We start from the raw sequence: 13,955 nt of genomic DNA, 5'->3' as shown, positions 1-13,955 counted from the left end.
CTTTTCGTGTACCTCCTGGAACCTGCTTACGTACCCCCATTTGGGAATCACTGGTATAGACTGCTTTCATGATAATTTGCTTTTTGTGTGTGATTTTGGAACTTGCCATTGTAACTAACCATACACTTTCATTTTATGGAATAGGCTGCAAAAAAAAAAAAATTATGGGTTTGGATCGACATGAGGATGAGTAAATGATGGCAATATTTCATTTTTGGGTGAAATATTTCTTAACCTTATAATCTGAGACTCTCTAAGCTCAGCTGTTTATAGATACATCTTTGTGCAGGTGTTTATAATTATATTTGTGTAATTGTGTTTATGTTTGTTTGAACCTCAGGTTGTGAATTTGTCCTGAACTGGTTGCAGCAGGAGTATTGGTCTCGCCAGCTGGGCGGTCAGCTGACTAATGACTGGGACTCTTCATCAGAAGAAGAGGGTGAAGAAGAGGGTGCTAAAAGACAAGAGGGAGATCTGCTCCGCAGACAGAGAGAGATAGAGGGACACAGTGAGTTTAGCTGTAGAGTGGTGTCTTCCATACGTTGTCATTTGTGCTGTTCTGTCAAGAAAGGAGACATTTAAAGACCATTTTTACAGTTTAATTTAAGCTCCGAAACTGCAACAAGCCTGAACAAAATACATTTATAGTTTATAAACATTTTATATTTCTTAAAATGCAAGTATTACTTGGGTTCTCAGTGTTCTATCTGTAATTTATAAAATAATGAATGGCAGGCAGTTAAATATTTGTTGTCTTTTGTTTCCTTTCCAGAGAAAGTCAGAGAACTCCTCATCTCTTATGAACAAGAACAGTTTCAGGTAAATCTTTCATGATTAAAGAACAGATCTCGCATTGTTTTAGTGCTCACCACCAGAGGACAGTATGAGCTTACAATTGTGAGAGCCCTGCCTTATGACTGCAAAGTGGTGTTCATGCACAGTTCTGTGTATCTCTGCTGTTTTTTATGTCTAATGTTGAACATTCTGTGATGTGTGTCCTAATGCAATGAGATTTTTCAAGTATAAAGTCTCCCATCAGACTAACCAAAGCAAGAAGGCGTAACTGTTCTAATAATAATATTAATGTTTTATTTATATAGCATCTTTCCAAGAGCTCAAGGTTGCTTAACAACAAAAGTACATATATGGACAATACATAAAAAAATAAAACAATTAACAATTAGTGATGGAGTTGAAATTATATGTGGAAAGGTAAGTCTTTAATTGAGATTTGAATGTGGAAATAGAGGTAATATTACAGTGGTTAGGTGGAAGTGAGTTCCAAAATGTAGGAGCTACAACACTAAATGCCTTGCCACCCATAGAGGAGAGTCGAAATCGTGGGACAGAAAGCAGTCAAGCATCAGAGGACCGGCGTGTACACATAGGAGTGTAGGTGAGGAGTATTTCACATAGGTAGTGCGGAGCAAGGCCATGAAGTGCTTTGAAAGTTAACAGAAGTATGTTGAATTAAATGCAAGATAAATGAGTAACCAGTGAAGATCGAATAGGATGGGGGGTGATGTGTGCTGACCGTTTGGATTAAGTGAGAACTCTAGCAGCAGAATTTTGGACTTTGTAACCTAGCAATGCTTTTGGTGGCTAAGATAATGAACAGAGCATTGCGATAATCATGACGCGAGGCTATGATTGCATGGACTAATGTTTCACCATCAGTCTGGCTAAGAATTAGGCAGAGACGTTCTATGTGGTGGAGATGAAAAAATGCAGTTTTGATGAGGGAGCTAATGTGGGCTTCAAGGGTGAGGGAAGAGTCGAGTGTGATGCCAAGATTTTTAACAGTATTAGAGGGTCTAATGGGTGTTCCGTCAATATCAGTACATACTACTGTGTTTCTGGTGTGAGTTGGTGGGCCAAAGATCATGATCTGTTTTTCAGTGTTGAATTTGATGAAGTTGCAACTTAACCAGTTTTTTATATTGTTGATTCAGGTGGCTAAAGTAGCGTGTGATAGGGTTATGTCAGATTGAAAAGCTGTATAAATTTGTGTCATCTGCAGAACAATGATAACTGAGACCATGATGGCGAATAATATGACCAAGGGAAAGCATATATATTGTGAAGAGAAGTGGACCCAGAACAGAACCTTGGGGGATACCTTGGGTAAGAGGGGTCATGGGGGATTTGTAATTTCGAATAGAAATATAGTATTGTCTACCAGTGAGGTAGGAGGAAAACCAAGAAAGTGCTGCCTCAGTCATACAAATTTCAGAGAGTCAGGAGATAAGTGTATTAGAGCCCGACCGATATGGGATTTTTGAGACAGATACTGATTACCGATATAGCTAATTTTTGAGCTGGAATGAAAACAGACCTTTTCTATGTGGATTGTGCACCGATATGACTATGCAGAGGTACTCAGAAGGCTGCTTTCTTAAATATTTTTATCAAAGAACATTTGACATTATTATAAATTGTCAACAAATTCTAGAAATGAACACTGAGAAAATAAAGAATAAATAAAAATACAATAAATAGTTAAACATCATTACTGTATGTTTAGTATCAGTCAAATGCTCACCGTTAAAATAAAAAATAATAAAAAATAAAAAGAATAGCTAAATAAACATCAATACTGTTTTGTATCAGTCAATTGCTGACCATTAAAATAAAGAATACATTCAAATACAATAAATAGCTAAATAAAAATCAGTACTGTATGTTTAGTATCAGTCAATTGCTGACCATTTAAATAAAGAATACATTAAAATACAATAAATAGCTAAATAAAAATCAGTACTGTATGTTTAGTATAAGTCAATTGCTGACCATTTAAATAAAGAATAAATAAAAATAAATAGCTAAATAAACATCAGGGGCCGGTTACACCAGCTATACGTATGTTACATCTTAGCGTAAATGGGCACTAAGTCACAATTTACGCTTTACTAAGTATTTGACCGCTGCACCATCAAACTTAGGTAGGACGTAACCCTACGTATAAACTAAATATATACAGAAGCCTCCGACCAGGAGTAACTGATGAAATAAAAAAGCAGACTCATTTAATTACATCAATGAGCTCATGTTTTGGTTGACAGGCATCAGTCCTTTCGACATATATGATGCTGTTGGCATTTACACTCATTTACATTTACAAGAGAGACAAAAAAAAACAAAAACTTTTAAGCGGCTCTTCAGCATGAAACCAATCTAACGGTGCCGTTTTAAGGGTGCGTCGCTCAGTGTCAAGTTTCAACACATTCAAAATATATATAATAGTATATTAAAATGAATAAATGTCTATTTTTCCAGCCTGCTGTATTAGTATTTATCACCCATCAATTATTTTAATTGATACAGTTCCTATGTATTATTATTTACACAGGGCAAATATACTGTTTATTAAATCTACTTTTATTACGCATCCTAATACGGAAAACCATATTGTCTGGAAATGTCTGGAAAACCAGACTTTTAAATATTACATTTTATAAATACAACGACTGGAATTGTTCGGTTGAAGGGGCACCAAACTGTGAATCCTGAACAAAACAGTTTGGTGAATACAAGTTTACACGCTGACAAGCAATGAAAGTAGCTATGTGGTTAGCTAGTTAGCTATAAGATCGTTGCCACGTAGAGTACAATATGGACTTTATTTACTTTCCAGCATTGTGTCTCACCAACTAGGTAACAGGGAAGCGTGAAATCAACACTCACCACACACAATCCACCACCGCACCGTTGTCTGCTGAGCTGCAAAAAGATGCTCTGATGTTTACCTTTCAATCTGCTACATTACTTAATGCACTGACAAACTATAGCTGGCTAACAGCAAACAGATGTGATAAACATGAGTGACATGGTTGTCAGGGACGTTATATTAGTTATATAAAATGATGGGGTCATTTTTTATTAACATTCCAGTATGTGTTTCACAAACTAGTTAGCAATTTAACGAGAAGAGATCTCCTCAAATTCGCACCGTTTAACTCCACCCTGTCTGCAGAGCCACCATCAGCTCAGAGTCAGCTCTGTAAACAATATAGTCGGAACACACTCTGCTGGACAAACTACGCTATGACGCCAATTCTAAAGCATTGTTTTCTACATTATATGTTCTGAAAAAAGTTTTCATATCAGCGCATATCGGTAAAATATATGCCGATACCGATATATCGGTGAAAGGCTAATATCGGCCAACCAATATATCGGTCGGGCACTAAAGTGTATTATGGCAGATGGTGTCAAAGGCAGAACTGAGATCAATCAAGATAAGGACAGTGAGAGACACAGAGTCAACAGAAAGGAGAACATCATTAGTAACCCTTAACAGAGCTCTCTGTGCTGTGATTTTGACAGAAACCAGATTTTAATGGATCATACAACTTATTTGCAACAAGATAAGATTGTAGCTGGGAGGCAACAACTTATTCTAGGAGCTTTGATATAAAAGGACTATTAGAAATAGGTCTGTAGTTGAGAAGAGCAGATGGATCCAAGTTGGATTTCTTAAGGACAGGAGTGACAGCAGCAGTTTTTAGCTTGGAAGGTACAGTGGCCAGGGCAAGTGATTTGTTAATTAGATGCGAAATAGGTGCCGTAATGGTGTAAAGACAGTTTTTAAGAAGAGAAGTGGGAGCAGGGTCTAAATCACAGGAGGATGAGTTTAATTTTAGAATTATTGGCTGGATGGATTGAAACTAGATAGATGTTGAATGTGGTGCTCAGGGAAAAGCCTGTTTAAAGGAGTTGCTGTGTTCACAGAAAATTAATGATAGAGAGAGTTTATTTTATTTTGAAAAGTGAAGAAATGAGCAACAAAGTTCTTCAGAGTCAGAGACATCCTGTGCCGGTAGCTGGGTGAGTTTATTGACAGTAGTAAAGAGGGCTTTAGGCCTACAACTTGCACTGCCTATTATAGATGAGAGATAAAATGAGCGTGTAGCATTAAGGGTGACCTTATATTTAAGCTGGTGATCAGAAAGAGCTAAAAGGTGGACAGTAAGGCAAGTTTTCCTATAGCATCTTTCAAGACTTGAAATTGGCATTATCAGTGTCAACTAGGGCTGCAACTAACAATTATTTTGAAAATCGATTAATCTAACGATTATTCGACTATTCGCTGATTATTGCAATGATTAATCATTAGCTCTTAACTAATTATTCACCTTGTGCCCTGACTTCGAGGACAAAATCATCTTTTAAAAATACCTCTAAATGACATTCACTGATTTAAAGGGGAAAAAGTACTTTTTATTAAGTTTAATTCAGTAAAGAAATTCACTGCAAAAAATCCTATTATCAAGTGTTTTGTTTTGTTTTCCATTTAAAATTGTCTAAAAATCCTAAAAACAAGATACATTTACTTGACAAGCAGCATATAAGATATTTAGACTTGCTTTAAGATAATGTATCTTAAACATAAGTGTATTTTGTATATAAGTGTATTTTTTCACTTGGTTTTACTTCTGCGAGTGCAGTAAAGACAAAATATACTTATAATCAAGATCTATTCTCTAAAAGCAAGTCTAAATATCTTATATGCTGCTTCTCAGGTGAATGCATCTTTTTTTTTTTTTTTTTTAAAGGATTTTTAGATATTTTTATTTTATTTGTATTTTTGTATATTCAACATTCTCCGATAACAATTTTTCTTGTGCAGTATAGCTGCTAAAGAAAATGTAAGTTTTTTTTAAAGGAGTTTTATATATTTATATTGGAAAACAAGCAAAAACAAATCAAAAATGTATTTTGTTGCAGTGTATAATGGGGCAAAGACTACCCTCTCTCACCTTTTTGTTCACTTCAATCCATCTTTAACTCACAAAAAAAAAACTCTCTTATTAATAAAGCTGTGTATTGCAACTTTTCTTCACGATAAGAAATGCACAGACACACACACACTGGCGGCCAAAAGTTTGGAATAATGTACAGATTTTGCTCTTATGGAAAGAAATTGGTACTTTTATTCACCAAAGTGGCATTCAACTGATCACAATGTATAGTCAGGACATTAATAACATGAAAAATTACTATTACAATTTTATTTTTTATTTTTTATTTATTTTTTATTTTTTTTAAGTACTTCAAAGAGTTCTCATCCCTCCACGTGCAGCAATAACAGCTTTGCAGATCCTTGGCATTCTAGCTGTCAGTTTGTCCAGATACTCAGGTGACATTTCACACCATGCTTCCTGTAGCACTTGCAATAGATGTGGCTGTCTTGTCGGGCACTTCTCACGCACCTTACAGTCTAGCTGATCCCACAAATGCTTAATGGGGTTAAGATCCATAACACTCTTTTCCAATTATCTGTTGTCCAATGTCTGTGTTTCTTTGCCCACTCTAACCTTTTCTTTTTGTTTTTCTGTTTCAAAAGTGGCTTTTTCTTTGCAATTCTTCCCATAAGGCCTGTACACCTGAGTCTTGTCTTTACTGTTGTACATGAAGCTGGTGTTGAGCAGGTAGAATTCAATGAAGCTGTCAGCTGTGGACATGTGAGGCGTCTGTTTCTCAAACTCGAGTTTAGTTGTACATCTGGCCTTCCACATCTCTTTCTGTCCTTGTTAGAACCAGTTGTCCTTTGTCTTTGAAGACTGTAGTGTACACCTTTGTATGAAATCTTCAGTTTTTTAGCAATTTCAAGCATTGTATAGCCTTCATGTTTCTTTTTTGCCATTTTTGACCTAATATTGACCTTAAGACATGCCAGTCTATTGCATAATGTGCAACTCAAAAACAAACAGAAAGACAATGTTAAGCTTCATTTAACAAACCAAATAGCTTTCAGCTGTGCTTGATGTAATGGCTAGTGATTTTCTAGTACCAAATTAGTAATTTAGCATGATTACTCAAGGATAATGTGTTGGAGTGATGGCTGCTGGAAATGGGGCCTGTCTAGATTTGATCAAAAATAACTTTTTTTCAAATAGTGATGATGCTGTTTTTTTACATCAGTAATGTCCTGACCAATTTCCTTCCGAAACAGCAAAATCTGTACATTATTCCAAACTTTTGGCTGCCAGTGTATATTATGATTCAATAAGTTGCAAGCCATCACGTTATAATCTAGCTGCATTAAGCGTGCACTCTTGAGGGATGAGCGTCTCCGCAGTGTGCCTCAGTTGGGTGCAGTTTCAATCTCTTCCCCCTTAGATCGGGACATTCGTGCAACTCATAGAAGAGGAGATGACTGCACAGAGAAATGCCAGTTTCAGAGTTTGTAGTTATTTACAATGAACTGCTTCCGTATTATTTGAACTTTATTAAAGCTGTAACACGTTAAATATAACTGCATTTAAGATGTAACGCCGGGGTGTTTCCTTTAAAGATGCTCCACACACAAGTTTTGCTTCAGCGGAGTGGTAGCTCCAGCTCCACTTATTCCACAAGGAGAGTGCTTCTGTATTTACTTATTTTGTATTTTTGTATCATACTTAGCGATCTACATCAACTGAAGCTGTTTGGAAAGGTTAGAGTGCATCTGGACTGTAAGCCGTGTAATTCTTCCTCTCCTCAGTCAGGCGAGAGCTGCATTGCTGCTCTCGCTCGTCATCATTAGAGTTTAATGTGATCTTATGTTACGTTAAATGAGATCAAACAACTATTCGACAACTAAAATTTTTGTTGACAATTTTTTATTGTCGACATTGTCGATAACGTCAACTAATCGTTTCAGCCCTAGTGTCAACATGAACATTAAAGTCGCCAAGCAAAAGGATCATTTCACTAGTTTTTATTTTTATTTCTTTTTGTTTGGTTTTCAGTTTTGTTGTAGTTAAATTTTAATGGCCCATAAATAGTTTTTATTTTGTTTGTATTTAAAAAGTCTATTTTTAGTTGTTTATTTTTACTGTAGTCATAGATTATCTGTTACAACACAACATTATCTGTAATATTTACAATAAAGTTGTTGTGGTGATGTGGGCATGGCCGAGTGAGGCCGGGAGAGGAAGAATGATAAGGATTGACACCTGTGGGAAATTATCTCTAACAGCTGTTCTGTGTTACAATGAGAGCCAGAAAGTGATAAAAAGGGAGTCCAGACCGTCGGAGGGGAGAGTGAGAGAGAGAGACGCATGCAGCAGTGTTCGTGTGTGTTTTGTGTTCTGCTGAAAAGCAAAGCTTTATGTGTTTATACTGAAAAGTGTGTGAATAAACGACTATGTGGATTGTTTATCTGGCTCCCTCTTCTCCTCCATAAAGTGAGCGAGAAATTTGCCAGTGGAGCCAAAACCCTGGATTTGGAGGAAGAAAATGCAGGCATGGAGTCCTTGCTGCTGGCCAAAGTATTCAAGACCCTAGCCAGCATCCACCAAGCCCAACATCAGTCTCTGTTGAGCTGCGTATGGAACAGGAGCAGCAGTTCCAGGCGCTCTTCCAGGCTCAAGCGGAGGACCGGCAGGTGCTACGGAGCATGGTACACCAGGAGGGTTCTTCAGCCGCAACCCCGGACCCACCTACGTACCATACGTCACGCTGATGAAGATGGGACCTCAAGACGATCCGGAGGCATTCCATAAGCACTTAGACCAGACGGCAGGAGCATGGAACTGGTCCAGCACTCTGGTCCGCTGTTGTCTGGGGAAGCCCAACTGGTCGGCTGAAGCCCAGAGCAACAACGCCAACACTGACGCTCGGTGAACTTGGCTGCCCGTTCGCATTCATTCGACAGCTACGTGACACCTGCCGAAGGTGGCTGCTGGCTGAAGATCGTGACGTCAAGGAGATATTCGATCTGGTGGTACTGGAGCAGTCATCGACTGGCTACCAAAAGGGACAGCGGAGTGGGTCCAGAGCCACCGACCGGCATCGCTGAATGGGGTGGTCCAGCTGGCTGAGGACCATTCGGGGGCCGACGAGCCCTCTTCTCTCTCTCTTTCAAAAAACCCTGCACTCCAAAGATGCCAAATGAGCTTTATTGAGACAGTGTGCAGAATCTGAACATGCCAAATGAGCTTTCTTGAGACAGTGTGCAGAATCTGAACATTTTTTGCATACCTTTTCATGAAAAAATATAGCTTAAAGCACCTTTAACATGAACTAACAATGAACAACATTTATAGCAATAATTAATCTTGGTTCATATTAATTCCAACATGTACTAGTTGGTTTGAAGTCATTAAAACTCATTTTTTCTCCAGCCAGGTCTCCTAAGCAACCAAATTGGCCCGATTGCTAGGGAGGGTAGAGTCACGTGGGGTAACCTCCTCGTGATCGCTATAATGTGGTTCGTTCTCAGTTGGGCATGTAGTGAGTTGTGTGGTTGCCGCGGTGGATGACGTGAAGCCTCCACATGCGCTATGTCTCCATGGCAACGCGCTCAACAAGCCACGTGATAAGATGCGCGGGTTGACGGTCTCGGACGCGGAGGCAACTGGGATTCGTCCTCTGCCACCCGGACTGAGGCGAATCACTACGCGACCATGAGGACTTAAAAGCACATTGGGAATTGGGCATTCCAAATTGGGAGAAAAAGGGGAAAAATCCCCCCCAAAAAAACATTTTTTTAACCACTCCACAGATTTCATATTAGCATACTATAATTTTGGCAAGTCGTTTAGGACATTTACTTTGTACATGACATGAGTAATTTTTCCAACAATTGTTAACAGACAGATTATTTCACTTTTAATTGACTACATCACAATTCTAGTGGGTCAGAAGTTTACATTCACTAAGTTAAATGTGCCTTTAATCAACTTGGAAAATTCCTGAAAATGATGTCAAGCCTTAGCCTTGACATCAGTTAGGCAGTTAGCCAATTAGCTTCTGATAGGCTAATTGTCTAATTTGAGTCAATTGGAGGTGTACCTGTGGATGTATGTTAAGGCCTACCTTCAAACACAGTGCCTCTTTGCTTGACATCATGGGAAAATCAAAAGAAATCAGCTAAGACCTCAGAAAAAAAAATTGTGGACCTCCACAAGTTTGGTTCATCCTTGGGAGCAATTTCCAAAGCCTGAAGGTACCACGTTCATCTGTACAAACAATAGTATGCAAGAATAAACGCCATGGGACCACGCAGACATCATACCGCTCAGGAAGGAGACTTATTCTGTCTCCTAGAGATGAACGTAGTTTGGTGCGAAAAGTGCAAATCAATCCCAGAACAACAGCAAAGGACCTTGTGAAGATGCTGGAGGAAACGGGTAGACAAGTATCTATATCCACAGTAAAATGAGTCCTATATCGACATAACCTGAAAGGGTGCTCAGCATGGAAGAAGCCAATGCTCCAAAACCTCCATTAAAAAAGCCAGACAGTTTTCAAGTGCACATGGGGACAAAGATCTTACTTTTTGGAGACATTTCCTCTGGTCTGATGAAACAAAAATGGAACTTTTTGGCCATACTGACCATCGTTATGTTTAAAGGAAAAAGGGTGAGGCTTGCAAGCCGAAGAACACCACCCCAACCGTGAAGCAGGGGGGTGGCAGCATCATGTTGTGGGGTTGCTTTGCTGCAGGAGGGACTGGTGCACTTCACAAAATAGATGGCATCATGAGGAAGGAAAATTATGTGGATATATTGAAGCAACATCTCAAGACATCAGCCAGGAAGTTAAAGCTCGGTCACAAATAGGTCTTCCAAATGGACAATATCCCCAAGCAAACCTCAAGTTGTGGCAAAATGGCTTAAGGACAAAGTCAAGGTATTGGAATGGCTATCACAAAGCCCTGACCTCAGTCTGATAGAAAATTTGTGGGGAGAACTGAAAAAGCATATACGAGCAAGGAGGCCCACAAACCTGACTCAGTTACACCAGTTCTATCAGGAGGAATGGGCCAAAATTCCAGCAACTTATTGTGAGAAGCTTGTGGAAGGCTACCCAAAACATTTGACCCAAGTTAAACAATTTAAAGGTAATGCTACCAAATACTAACAAATTGTATATGAACTTCTGACCCACTGGGAATGTGATGAAAGAAGTAAAAACTAAAAATAAATCATTCTCTCTACTATTATTCTGACATTTCACATTCTTAAAATAAAGTAGTGATCCTAAGTGACCTAAGACAGGGAATGTTATCTACGATTAAATGTCAGGAATTGTGAAAAACTGAGTTTAAATGTATTTGGCTTAAGTGTATGTAAACTTCTGACTTCAACTGTAGATTTTTAACATGAAAAGTTATGTTAATATATGGTATATATTAACATTAGTTTATGCATTAGATTTATATTGCTGACGCACGCTGATTTGTTGTGGTGTTGTCCAGAGCCCCTCCCCTAGATATACGTGCCTCTAAACATCACATATGCAGGCGAACTGTGGTTGGTTGTTTTTACATGTCAGTCAGACAGCTGCTTGCCTGTTCTTTTTTGATTGAATACACTGAGAAATTAGGCTTGAGAGATTATTTAAAAATTATTTAAATACGATTAACATTGAATGTAAATGCAAAAACGTAAGTAATTTTCTGCATGGTTCTATTTTTTTTTCTTTTTGTAGTGCACTTTTATAGTTTCTGTTAAGTTTTGATAAAGAAAAATGTAAACTCCTGTTTTCTTTTTTATTTTAGTTAAAAATATTTTTTCACTGCCAGTTTTCATGTAGTAATTGTTTTTGTTATCGATAATAACCTTGGTTAGCGCAGTATTGTTGTGGAATCCCATTCTTAAAGAAATACACAGAGTACTCGATTACTGTTTCAGGGACATTTAAAGGTTAATTTTTTCATTTAAAAAAAACCATTGTTTTTTTATGTTAATTTTCTCCTGTCCCAATGAAATGTGCAGCATCAACCATGAGAAATTACACACTTCACTTTTAAGACTATAGTTTGTGCGCTTGCATGTTTTTGGAACTTGAGTGGTAAACACTTGTTTGTGTAACAATAATTACAACAGGTTATAATTGTTTCTGCTGTTGATATTATGCAGTTTGATGGCAAGTTGAGGTATCGGTGTTTAATAACCACAATGCTCATTATTTTTGTGTGATTATTGCAGACGTATGAAGAGCTGGCAAAGCAGGGAGGGCAGCTTGGAGTGTGGCCGGATGCCAGCGCTGATCTGAGCTGGATCCTGACACAGATCAAACACTTTGCCACAGAGGCCAGGTGTGTGCATGTGTTTAATTGTGCAAGTCTTTATTACTGCAATGTTAAATCAGATGTCTGTCACTGTGGCAAATTTGAACATCTGTTTTGTCTGTGTGTTACAGAGACATCTTTGTTGATGTATTAGTGCAGGATGGATTTCTTATTCCCACTGCAGAACAACTGCAGTCTCTGGGTATTGACCCCTCAGGTACACACACACACACACACACACACACACACACACACACACACACACACACACAGACAGAGCCTGCTCACTCAGTGCGTATTCTAACTTGCCTGTCTCTCTCATTTTCTCTCTCAGTAGAGAACTCTGTGGATGTTTTCTCCCCATGTCTTCCTCGAGTGTTCTTGCAGTTCTGGTTGCCCTTGTTGAAGGTCCTGAATTCGTCCATCTTTATTATTCTGATCCTGGACAAACTCTTTGCTGAACTCTCAAACGAGCTGTCCAATTACAAAACTTACTACATCGCCTCCTGGATCTCAGAAATTTTCATCTGCAACAGTAAAAGTATGTACCCAAGACGTTCTGTGTGTGTGTGTGTGTGTGTGTGTGTGTGTGTGTGTGTGTGTGTGTGTGTGTGTGTGTGTGTGTGATAACAGTGTCCCAAAATTTTTTTTTGTACATTTAAAGCAATAGTTCACACACAAATGAAAATTCTCTCATAATTTACTCACCCTAATGCCATCCCAGATGTGTAAGACTTTCTTCTGCAGAACACAAAGAATTTTAGTACAATATTTCAGCTCTGTAGGTCATCACAATGCAGGTGAATGGGTACCAAAAGTTTGAAGCTCCAAAAGGACATAAAGGCAGCTGTGGAGGTGAGAGCGTGGTCAAGCGCCCATCTGGGGAGAGAGTGGTAAGGAATCTCACCTGAGATGAATTGCTATTAATCACTGTTTCTGTGTGCGCAGTGAGAGACGGGGGAGATTAAAATGGCCCAGTCCGCAGAGAGAGGAGAGAACAGTGACACACCAGTGACTGCGTGTCTGCGATCAGAGTGTGTTCATGTTGCTGAAAAGCTGGACTTTGTTTCAGTGTATGTTGAAAAGCGGTCTTATTTTGTTTGATACATGCTGAAAAGCTATTTCTGTTATATTTGAATAAAATCTGACTCGTGTGGTTCATGGTAACCGACTCCAGCTTCCTCCTTTATCTGCCCGACAACAAACCTTTGTTAACAAACCCTGGAAGGAGGAAGGATACGCTACTATGGAGTCATCATCGCTGCTGGAGGAAGACTTCCGATCCCTCGCCAACACTTTTTGGAATTTGCTACAGGCTCAAGAACGTCAATACCGGCTGTATAACGGGAGCACAGCTACGGGAATTACTTGCGAGGTAGCAAGGGCTCTTTGAGGACACACGGCGAGTTGGGGAAGTCGATTAAGAGGTAGTGCATACGGAGAGGGGCGGGGCACGTCAAATTGACCACCTCAACCTATTAAAACCATGGAGACAGGCGGTCCCTGTATCCTTGGCAATGGTAATTCCGGAGAGGGAGGAGCTCAGACCGGAGGTGAATCTAAAACCCTATCAGTTCAGACCACCTCTTGCCGTCAAAACGCCAGATTGCAAAAGAATTTCTCTGACATGTTCTTGCCTCTCCCAGGCCACACTGATCTCATAGAACACCACATCGAGACAACCCTGGGGGTAGTGGTACATAGCCATCCCTACCGGTTACCCGGACACAAGAAACAGGTAGGACGGTAAGAATTAAAGGCCATGTTTAATATGGGGGTAATAGAAGAATCCTACAGTGATTGGCCCAGCCCGGTGGTTCTGGTACCGAAGAGCGATGGCTCGGTCTGGTTTTGTGTGGATCATAGGAAAGTCAATGCTGTGTTGTAATTTGATGTGTATACAATGCCTCGTATATTGACGAACTACTCGATCAGTTGTGCACTGCTCGCT

At 39.2% G+C, this 13,955-nt stretch overlaps 1 protein-coding gene across 2 annotated transcripts in view; it reads left to right on the top strand.

The window, feature by feature from the left end:
- The window catches only part of LOC127419741 (ribosomal biogenesis protein LAS1L-like), a 31,337-nt gene that overhangs the window by 4,647 nt on the left and 12,735 nt on the right, over positions 1–13,955 (top strand). The window contains exons 5-9 of one of the 2 annotated variants that reach the window (XM_051661427.1): positions 341–508; positions 773–819; positions 11,922–12,031; positions 12,136–12,221; positions 12,342–12,545. In XM_051661427.1, coding sequence (XP_051517387.1) covers positions 341–508; positions 773–819; positions 11,922–12,031; positions 12,136–12,221; positions 12,342–12,545 — 615 coding nt within the window. Of the gene's footprint in view, positions 1–340; positions 509–772; positions 820–11,921; positions 12,032–12,135; positions 12,222–12,338; positions 12,546–13,955 lie in introns of both variants that reach the window. The other variant, XM_051661417.1, reaches the window with a different exon arrangement.

This window comes from Myxocyprinus asiaticus, chromosome 3, assembly GCF_019703515.2.
Source record: "Myxocyprinus asiaticus isolate MX2 ecotype Aquarium Trade chromosome 3, UBuf_Myxa_2, whole genome shotgun sequence".
Taxonomy (NCBI): Eukaryota; Metazoa; Chordata; class Actinopteri; order Cypriniformes; family Catostomidae; genus Myxocyprinus; species Myxocyprinus asiaticus.
The sequence above is the reverse complement of the archived record's forward strand: the minus strand, read 5'-3'. Positions and strand labels throughout refer to the sequence as shown.